Genomic DNA, 11,008 nt, shown 5'->3' with positions numbered 1-11,008 from the left:
GAAACACCAAGGTGGTTTGCACATGTGATCACCACCAGTGCAGACTTTAGCTGCATGAAGGCCTGAATAAAAGCCCTCCAGAGGTCAGAAACAATCACCTAAAAGGCATCACATTTAATAAATATCTTTGCTGGGTCTCCAGTACACAAGTCAAGACCCTTTGAATATGCATTCTTCACTGTGAGCCATTCTGTTTTTTTGGTACATTTAAGCCTCTTTTTAGGATCTTGACTTTACATTCTTGTTTGTCCACAATCAAATCTGTCAAAAGCTCCTGAGCATATTCGCATCTACATTTACACACTGAAACACATTAATAAACACGAAAACTCAAAACATGACTGGATGACAGAGGTGCTCTCTGTGACACAAAAAAATTAAGCAATTTACAAAAATACCGTATCATCTGAGTCACCTGAACATACCGTAGGTTGTTTTTTTTCTCCCAATGTAAACATAGACTGGTTGACAATTCTACTTATTGAGCCATACAGATCACTGAAATGAATCAGAAAAAAAAGCAAAGACATGAGCAGAAGCAAAATAAATAGTTTTGAATACTGCATGGTACAGTTTGGGTCCCATACTGTCATTGTTTGGCAGACATATTGGCCTGCCATGTTATTCCTTGATCAATTTGAACAATGGTTAACATTTACGGACAGATCTCCAGTCAGTCTTTCTCTCTGTTGAGGTCAGTCATCTGTTCGCAGCACGTCTTCGGCCGTCTCAGTAGTCATACAGGTCAGTGCTGGTAGTGTGGTACAGTGATGTGCTGGTGGTGGTAGCTGCTGTGATGAGGAGGGTAGAGGAGGTCAGGGGTCTGAGGAGTCAGGCCGGTGCACAGAGGTTCGTGGCTGCTCAGCACAGATGACAGATACTTGGCCTCCTCAGTCAGCTGCTTCACCTCCTTCCTCAGGGCAGCGTTCTCCTTCTCCAGGTTCTCACTCTCCTGGAAAACACACAGGGACAGGATGTTTGAGAAAAGATCTCTTTTATTGGTGATACCAGCGGCTTTACTGTGTGGTTACAAGTCAGACTGGGTGACTTCAACTCTTATCAATGGAAATTAAAATCTGTAGCATTATCCTGTTTCCATCCAGGTATTTTTGTAAAGTATATTGAAAGTATATTTCACCTGTGACCATTTTCCAAAGCATGACAGATTTATTAAAAATCTATTTGAATGTATTTGCTTTGAGGATGGCAATGTCTGTCTGTTGGTTCACCTCTTTGGTCCAGACTGATACAGCTTAACAGCTATTGGATGGATTGCAGTGCAATTTTGTACACACAATCACGGTCCCTAGAGGTTTCATCAAGCGGGAAGCTTCCAGTCAGCAAACTGATGCGAACGCCGAAGTCCCTTAAACCTGCATTCTATCAAACGGCCAGCAGGGTGCAACTCTTCTGGTTGGCTCCATTAGACATAATGGTAAAATGACCCTACTTCTCAGCTGACTAATTACCTCAGTAAACACTTTCCTAATGAGATTATGGTCTCAATCGCTAGTTTCATGTCTTCTTCAATACAACATGATGTTCATTTAGTAAATTATGGTCCCGTTTAGAGGAAAATAGACCATAAAGCAGAGTATGCTTCAGGGCGGAATTATCTATGATTGACAAGTCATTACCATGGCGACCTGTCAATCAGGCTTGAGTGACTCGTACCCACGGCACTGTGTAACTTTAACCAGCGCCGTTGAAAAAGCTTATTAGGAGTTGGTTGTTCACTTTCTCTGGTGAGTACATTTAGTTTTAAGACTGTTGTTCGCTAGACAAAGTTGTCAGCCCTGTTAAAATGACGTGAATTACAGATGCAACTAGCTAAGCAAACTAACTAGCTCCACACACGGCTGTTAGTTCCACCGTCTCGTCCACATATGGTCATGTCCGGTGACGCTGGTTGCAAAAAGTCAACATGGCGGCGGCCTGTCGGCCAAACTCAAGCCTTCAACACAGCAGTCCACAAACCAACGGGTCACACCACGATGACTACGTCCACTTTTTATATACAGTCTGGGGGTTTAATCCTACAGACTTGGTTGATCCCCTGACTAACCAAGCACCATCATGAGGCTGACATTTGTAGTTTTGAGTGAAATTTCTCCAAAACGATTGGATGGTTTGCCATGAAATTTAGTACACACATGTCCACTTCAGCACGACTTTATATATAACTTTTGTGATCCTCTGACTTTTAATAGCACCTTCATCAGGTCAAATGTTTTACTTGCACAGTACTTTGGCTGATGACCAAATACCTGCTAAACGAATGTCATTGCCATTGGCCTCAGCTGTAGAGTAGGCTACTTTATAGTTAGTGCTAATTAGCAAATGTTATCATGCTAACACGCTAAACTAAGATGTTGATCTTAATAAACAATATGCATGAGGAGCATTAACACGTTAGCATTGCCATTGTAAGCATGTTAGCATGCTGCCATTAGTCCTTGGCTCAAATCAGTAATGTGCTCTACAGTTAGCATGAGTGCAGACTTTCAGTCCTGTTTCTGAACTCATAGCAGCCATTAGTTTCCATTCACTTCAGTAGGTGTGAGCATCAACAGCAAATCAAATTTTTCAATGTACACAATATGAAGACAGGTCATGCTAGGAAAAATATATATAACAGTGTGGTGCCTTTTGGAATTATAAGTTAATGTATAGCCTACTTTTAATATTTGCTAAAACATGCTAAAGCAGTGGTATGCTACTTTAATTTTTATTAAAATTTATAGACATTTATTGAATGTCTATTCAACATGTTTGTCATTCATAAATGAACAGAGCCCATAGGTTGCTGGGAAGTTAATAAAAACACATAAAAAAATCTACAGCACACTTTAGCTAACTTAGGTAAAGTTGTTTTTGTCCTTTGACACCCACCTATCAATACTGATTCAATTACTACCTTTACAGTATAAACACAGTGTAGCTGAGTAAGCACCATAATCTGAAAAGTCTAACATTTTTGATGATGTAAGTCATGTCATTTCCAAAACAAGCTCTCTATAGTGTCTTTTTTACCGAACATCAACTTCATGATAATAAAAGTAGAGCAAACTGTACGTCAACATTTTTTTCTTTTTGATGTGGGAATAGCAGGGGAGAAATCTTCCACTTGGGTAGTGAAAAGGTCAACACACCGTGGCCGAAAGATCATAATTCTGAGCTGTGGGTCCTTACTGTCACAGAACCTTTGGGCAAACCCCTGTACTTGCGTCACTTAGCCAAATACAGCCCACTGCTATCAGTGCTTTACAAGAAGTGACTGCCTTTTTCTCCCCTCCTGCCCACGACACAGAATTTCAAGCTCATTTACACAGAAGAAAAAAATACTACTGAAGAAACAGGAAATAAGCCACTGTGTCATAGAGAGGGAAAATTTGCCTTCCTGTTTATCTAGTGAGACGATGAAAGTAAAACCACAGAATTTGCTGTGTGGTCCCCTGGTGTTCTCTGTGACGCTGGGAGGTTTTAGATTGATAAAATACACCATTCTTCACAGGATTCTTATGTATTTGAATCAGTGGATCTACTACTGCCTACAGTGTGGTTTTTCTGAATGTCAAAATCACTTCGGTTCATCTGATAAAGTTCACAGAAACAGCTGCTCTGAAAGCATCATGGTGACAGAGTTGAGTAGGCCTAACAGCACAAATCACCTTGGCTTGAACAAGGAAGTCACACAGAGAGTGGCTATGTGGTCAGTACGATGAAATGTGCGTTGATGAAAGAGGTGACAGCATGTAAAGTTGCATGTTTTTGTCGGTTGTAAGGATTCATTAGATAAATCGTTGTGCCTGCAAGCTGCGAGTTCAGATGTTTGGAAGTAAAACAGAAGAACCGCCTGCCCTCTTATTGATGTTTTAATAGATGAATAAAAGACTCATCAATAACAGAGTGATCTCTTACACCGACTACCAAGCATCGCATGAAACGAGCTGCCTAAAACGAATGACGGAGGCAATTAACAAAGTGGCTGGGCCGAACGCACTTCTGTTATCGTATTCAGCGCTGCAATCTCTGGTGCTGGATTCTGCTGCAAAAAAGGGAGTGATTGCCCACACGTGTTAATTTATTCCCTAAGCTTCTGCAAACACACAGAGCGGCGTCCAAGTGTGCAGCCCAACAGAAGCCATGACACATCGCCACATGGTCAGGTAGCATTTTGTAAATATAGTACAAACCCATTCCCAGAGGCTTGAAAGTGCTGCATGGGAACCTAGAAAGCATTACAGACAGTTCCTGTAGGTGCAGGGCCACATAACATGGAGTTGGATTGGAAATTGATCACTAGGAAAACACCATTGCTCTTCTTTCACTCTTGGCAAAACATTGAGATGACACCGCTGACAGTAAATTTCACTCAATTACTCTGTACAGTATTTTGTTAGGATACCCTTACGAATGCTATATCTGCTATTAGTAGGTATATAATAATCTGAAACTGACACAGAGTACAGTAGGTCTACAGCACAAAGTATCTTGGCTTGAACAAGGAAGTCACACAGAGAGCGGCTATGTCGTCAGTACGACGAAATGTGTGTTGATGAAAGAGGAGACAGTATGTAAAGATATTGCACATCATAAAGGATTCATAAGATAATTACATAATTACTGGAGAAGTCATTGTGTTCAATCATACCCTGACTAATGCTATATCTGCTTCAGTGTTCCATCTTAGTTTGTCCCACTAACAATTGTGCAGCAGTTTATTAAAGAAACGGTGGTTTTATATTTAACGCCATGTAACATCTTTCTCTGTTTTTGCTTTAGTGTCTCCTAAATGTCTTAAGAATCAGAAGTCACTGTCAAATTGTGTTGCTTTGGAAGTATGAGCATGGATATGGTGCGCACGCGTGTGTGTGTGTGTGTGTGTGTGTGCATGTGTTGCAGAGAAAGGTCTCCTCACCAAGTGCAGGCTGTCAGCTTTCTGAGTTTGCCTCATCCTGCTCTTCTGAGCAGCGATCCGGTTCTTTTCCCGCCGCATCACCTTCTTTGCATCATCTGAGGAGCTCTGTGAAAAAACACAAGTGTTGACAGTTAATGTGTGTGTGCAGTGACATAAACATCAAGTGGCAAGCTGAACGGGTGGCGGGGGGGGTTTCCTGTACCTGAAAAAAGTTAGTTTGTTGATTAAGATCACAGCGTTGTGTTGTTAATGTCATGGGTTCCTGCTGGTGGCTTTGTTTTGTGAAATGGAAGGGTTTAAATGACAGTTTGACAGAAGATGGGCTTAAGTTAACACCTAATGTGAGGGGCAGGGTTGGGGAGTGGCTGAGTCATCGGTTAGGTATAACACACACCCTGTTTCATGTCCTGAATACTCGATTTTCTTGGTATCGTAATAACTAATCTCATTTAAAATGCTGAGTCAGTTGTACATCAAAGAGATAACCAATTAATTATCTAACGTCTTCTGAATTACTGAGAACCCCCAAACAACCGATGCTGCTGGAAATTGTCTCATCCACATAGAAGTGAAGCTCACAGCTTGCAGCAAACAGAGAACAAGCAGCATTTGAACGTTTTATTTCCACAATGCTCTTGAGCAAGAGAGGGAGCAACAATGTGCTAGAGACCAGCACACGTGAAACCAGTCAGCGATGAGGACGATGAGTCTCACATGCACAGAAACGTACAGCACACACTGTGTTCAACCACACTGTCTGTTCCCGACAGCTCTCCAATCATTCACAGTTTGGGGACTTGCAAAAACAAAGGATTCCCACTACTTGGATAAGTGATAAATTTTGCAATTCACAAAAGCCTACACTTGAGGCGAGTCACGCCTGCAACCCATGTGTGCAAGTGAAACACTTGAGAAGCTGTGAAAAGAGCCAACAAAGACACAAGTAGTGTCACTGTGATAGGCTGCGTTGCTGCCCACCAGATCTGCACCAAACGCCGCATCCAATCAGAGATTTAGGAGAAATATGAAGCATTTAATTCATAGGATTTGTATTTTTTTAAAAAGCAGTCTCAATACATCTGTAGCTCTCCAAAGAAAATAGGATGTACAAACGTAAAACTGGGTATGTTGTTGAGTGTACACTTACCGGCCTGCTTCCAGGAGACGGGGACTTGTAACTTGTGTCATTGCTGTCAGAGCCCTGAGCCATAGCCAACCGCGGCGACTGAAACCGTGTGTCTTTCTCCACTTCTGCTTTGTGTTTTTGAGTATCGTGCTATAGTGCGTGCTTTGTGTGTGTGTGTGTGTGTGAGAGAGAGAGAGAGAGAGAGCGAGAGAGAGAAAGAGAGTGTAGCAGAACTCAGAATAAGTGCTCAGAAGAACTTGGCTTAATGAGTCTGTTTCTTCCCTCTTTTCTTTCCCTTTCTGTCACTCCTCCTTCTCTTTCACTCTCGCTCGTGCTCTCTTCCTTTCTCTCTCTCTCTTTCTCTCTCTCTCGCTGACACACACACTGTGAGACTAGCTGTCTGCCTAATTAGCTGTATCTGATGTGGCTTCTGGTAAGAATCCGGGTAAGTTACATTAGACTGGAAGTCACATGTCTGATGGAAAGTTAAAGCACACAAGGTAATCTTGTAAACTCCAGAAAAATAACATATTGAGGACTTAAGTTCTGATCAATTTGAATACATATGGGTGAATATTGTCAGTTTCCAGAGTTGTCCTCTGTTTTATTTTTATTCATTTTATTAAATTAATGTTTGGCAGCAGCACAATCAAAAGTAAATAAAAACTAACTTTATCCTAAAAGACAAGATATTAATGCTGCAACCTTTGTTGTTTCCACGTGTGATTATGTGTGTGTGTGTGTGGGGGGGGGGGGGGGGGGGGGGGGGGGGGGGGGGGGTCTGAGTGCAAATGTGTTGGGTATTCCCTCTTCCTCTTTTTATAGTAGTCACATAAAATATCATGTTTCGACTAAATCCTCAAGAGACCGTGCATCCTAAAAGTCCACATGGATGACTGGCTTGACAATACCTAACCATGCTTCATGGTAATTTCCACAACCGTACCATGCTTCTTTCTTGCTTTGCGATACGCCAGCTGCAATAAGGTGAGACAATGTGGAGGGCTCGGGCAGTGAGAGAAATGCTCAAGGGGCTCCCCAAAACCCCACCTAGAATTCCCTCATTGTCTTTGACGCTAAATGACTCTTAAAATGTTTAAGGGTGGGGAATCTTCTAGAAAATGTACAGTTTGAGGAGGTTAAATTTACTGGATGGACCCAGTGGTGGTGGCATGGTGGAAATTTATACAATTTTTGTCTTCTCATTCATTGACTTTAGAAAGGGTGTGGAAATATTTATGTGTGTGTGACACATACAGCAGCTTTAACGTCCATTAAAATCTGCCTTAAGGTCAGGGCTGATGGCGTAGCTGCATATGTGAGCTCTCGAATTATTGTCTTGTTTGCCCCCATCACGAAGTAGCATTTGGTGATGCAAGAACAAGATTTTCTTGTGAGAAAAAAAAAAGAAAAAGAAAAAAGAATCAGGCCCAAAACAGCTTTGCTTGGCAGAACAGCCCTCCCACACAAAAACATGTTCTACCATCACAGGAATTTTGAAGAGCTTGGGCAAGGGCAGACATTTCTAATGCTTGGCATTTAACGCCATCCAGAAGAGTCGAGGCTGTAAAAAGAAAAGAGAACAGAGAGGAAAGCTGATTAGTCAAATTAACTGCTTTAACCAGGACGCAGACACAATACAGTACAAATATAGAAAAACAAAACAAATCTACAGCTTTCTGTGTTCGGTCCATTACTAAGCCTTAAATGACCTTAAGGTGCTAGAGACACAACAAGTCCTGGACTCTTCAGAAACTGCATTTGGATCCCTAATAAACCATCAAGTCTTTAAAATGATGCGAGGATTATGATCATTTCAACACATATAAAGCATGAAGCATAGTTTTTTATTTGTTTGTCAGACTTTTTTTCAATGAACTGGCGGTGCATTTATGCCCTATTCCACCTGGGGATTACTAAAAAATAGATAGCTTTTCTCTCTCTCTCTCTCTCTCTCATTTTAATTCTGTTGCTTAACCAAGCTCTCAGAAGCAGCGAGAACTTGCAAAACAGAACCGATGGCAGCTTATCAATCGCAACAGAGTTCAAGCTTGACACTTGCTCAGACAACACCCATCCTGAGGTAAAATTTAGTTGAGGTGACAGCTGATAAGTGCAGTTTTAAGTGATTTTAACTACTTTATTCAACAGCAGTCACTCCTCTTCTTCAGGCCTCGCTTATACGTGGAAAAACCCTTAAAGGGCCATTTATTTAGATAGAAAACTGAGATGCACTCATTTGTGGTCTCTCTTCCTTGGAAATGACTGTGGGAGGTTTCTAATAAGCACCGAATTATTGAGGGAAAGTGAAGAATCATGTAGAAGCTGATGACCGTAAAAATAACACTGATACGTGTATTGTGAGATTAATTATACTGAACACAGATAAAATATTCTCTTCAAAACAATGGCCATTTATGAGTCATGGTAGCAAAAGTTTTAGTTATTGTAACTCCTCACATGTTTGGCTCTTTTATGGACTTTTACTTGGCAAATATTCACACACGAGCTGAAAGAATGGTCACAATATCACCCGTGGCATAGTTTGTGGTTGATCACAAATGTCACCTGTTTGTGATAAAAAAAATAAGACAGAATGGCCCTCCTTTGAACTGGGAAACAACAGCGTGGAAAGTTTCCACCACTACCATAGTTTCAGATTAAGTTTAGAAATACTCTTAGGCAGGAACATTTCTGACTGCAAAACCGCTTAAGTTATTCCAATATGTTGCATTGTTTGAATGTTGCATCAATCCAGATATGAGGCAACCCTTCTTCCCCATCACAGCTAGACCACCATGGGAAGGCAAACCCTAAAATCATAGATCAAGATTATAACTTCGTGATAGCACCAGCTGCTGGTAGTTGACACCTGAGTCAGTCTCAGTCTGATGAATCAATGAATGAATGAATGAACAATCACATCTCTATTCCAGGGAAGGTGGTGTGGACAAGCAAATCACAAGAGGTTTCACATGGGAAGAAGTGAAAACAAATGCAATTGAACTGGTCGACTACAACTTTTGTATCACTGTCACTGTTGATTATTTAATTAACCCATTAAAACATAATGTATAAAACTGAATATTAGTCTTCAGTAGTTGCAGGTGTCCTCCAGGTGGAGGCGATGTAGAACAAGCAGAGCAGCAGGTTTGTGGAGGTTTTTGATGGAACAAGAAGATGAAGCAGCAGTGATGAAGCAGCTGTGTGATGAACAGATAAAATGTTTGCGAGTGTGTGCTGTGACAGCAGTTTATGGATGGGTGTAAAAGACTGGGTCCCGCTGTATCACTCAGGCTGCACTACAGCGTCTATTCAGGGGCGCGATCCCACTACTGAGCGGCACGGGGGCTTTGACCTGCTCCGTTTCCGACCTGGGCCGGTGCACCCCTCCTTAGACGACCTGGTGGTCCCGGGCTCCCCCAGGAGCACCATATCGATACCGAACTTAGCGCGGACACCCGATCGGCATAGTCCGCTGCAGCTCAGAGCTCCTGAGCTCAAACGATCCGCCAGCCTCAGCCTCCCGGTAACTTGGATTACAGGCGCGCGCCACCGCACCCGGCGGCGTTCGCACGCCCTCACAGGACATTTGACGTGGAGTAACGTGACGTCATCACGTCAGCACGAGGCAGCTGCAGATATTGATCCTGGAAAAATCCTCACTGTTTGGGGCTAAAACGCTACAGTGACGTAGGCTAACTGCACATGAGTAGGATGTGGACATATGGAGTCCATAATTCAAATAAGTCAAAGTCGACGAGAGCCTAAACAATTAAAAAACAAACACAGCAACACATCTTTAGGCCTATCACATGTCCAAGTCATGGTCATGTCCATCACATTCATCAGATGCAAGATACTTTTTGTATTGTTATTAATTTATGGTGGACATGAGGTTATAGACACATACAATTATCACTGAAATGACAATAAAACCTTAATCAAAACACACAACTCAACAGAAAATCAGTTTGTCAAGTAACATTTAGGCTACCTGTTAAGAGTTTTATAATAAGTCAGAGCTGTTTTGATACTCTGTAATCTGTCAAAGATACTGATTAGTAATGTGAAACAGTTCAAACAAATAAACCATTCATTATAACACCTCTGTATATGAGATAATATTTTAACTGATTGATTGACAATACATTTTGATTATCGTTTCTGTTTAGCATTTTATAGCAAAGCTTCTCTGACACAGAACTGTAAAATATATGAGGAGCTCTCATGTCATCAAACCTCAGAGAGAAATATTCCGTCTTGATAAAAAGAAATCTAACATTAAATCTGTTTGCACTGTGGAAAGAAGTGACAATCAGCCAGTGGGATTTTATCACTATTGTGAAGGTAGAGTTCAGTTATCAGGATGGGTCTGTGGAGTTTTTGCCCCTTTGAACAGACAACTGACAAAAAAAGAAAAGCCTGTAGAAAACACAGATGTTGAAGCATTTCCCTTGTATGGACCTCATGTCAGCCCCCCTAAAGCCAGTTTACCTTCATTTTATTTTCTACTCAGTCATTTTAAAGAGCTGTTTACTTACCATGTCTGCAGCTTAATCCATACAGTGTGGCCCACATGATATTGAACCTCTGTGGAAAATATTTTACCCTTTTAAACGGTCAAACATTCCGCATTCTCACTGTGTGGGAAGAAGTGACACGAAGTGACAATCACCTGTGGCATTTTGACACTGTTGTGAACATATACAGAGTCAAGGCAGCAGGACGGGAGACTCCGGTGTTAAAAAGACCTGGACCATGCCAGAAGAAATCTTCAATGTCTTGTCTTTCCTACACAGACTTTCTTTTTAACAGTTAGGCCTATTTCCCCCTAAGAGAAATGAATGAATATCCATGAGGTAGCCTAATGTCATTTAGCTTCATGTTTGAGTAAAACACTTTACACTGAAAACAGCACATGTGTAGAAGAACAGAGCCAAAGACATGGATGGAAGTTC

The 11,008-nt window shown here is 41.5% G+C and overlaps 1 protein-coding gene across 2 annotated transcripts; it reads right to left on the bottom strand.

The window, feature by feature from the left end:
• Window positions 1-84: 84 nt before the first annotated feature.
• On the bottom strand, window positions 85-6,298 carry batf (basic leucine zipper transcription factor, ATF-like). 2 transcript variants are annotated; one of them, XM_046061117.1, is made up of 3 exons: window positions 6,069-6,298; window positions 4,922-5,026; window positions 85-952 (listed from the first exon to the last, which is right to left on the bottom strand). In XM_046061117.1, exons 1-3 carry the CDS (start codon window positions 6,129-6,131, stop codon window positions 746-748), a joined length of 375 nt encoding a protein of 124 aa, XP_045917073.1. In that variant the 5' UTR covers window positions 6,132-6,298; the 3' UTR covers window positions 85-745. The 2 variants fall into 2 exon arrangements, with proteins under 2 accessions (XP_045917073.1, XP_045917074.1); XM_046061118.1 differs by lacking the exon at window positions 6,069-6,298 and adding an exon at window positions 5,124-5,236.
• Window positions 6,299-11,008: the final 4,710 nt, after the last annotated feature.

Source organism: Micropterus dolomieu, linkage group LG10 (assembly GCF_021292245.1).
Source record: "Micropterus dolomieu isolate WLL.071019.BEF.003 ecotype Adirondacks linkage group LG10, ASM2129224v1, whole genome shotgun sequence".
Classification (NCBI taxonomy): domain Eukaryota; kingdom Metazoa; phylum Chordata; class Actinopteri; order Centrarchiformes; family Centrarchidae; genus Micropterus; species Micropterus dolomieu.
This window is presented reverse-complemented; position numbering and strand designations above follow the sequence as displayed.

Coding starts and splice junctions, on each gene's coding strand:
- batf (XM_046061117.1), bottom strand. CDS start 6,131: ATGGCTCAGGGCTCTGACAGCAATGACACAAGTTACAAGTCCCCGTCT. Junction 5,027..6,068: donor CGTCTCCTGGAAGCAGGCCG/GTAAGTGTACAC, acceptor GTTTTTTCACAG/AGCTCCTCAGATGATGCAAA. Junction 953..4,921: donor AAGCTGACAGCCTGCACTTG/GTGAGGAGACCT, acceptor TGTGTTTTCCAG/GAGAGTGAGAACCTGGAGAA.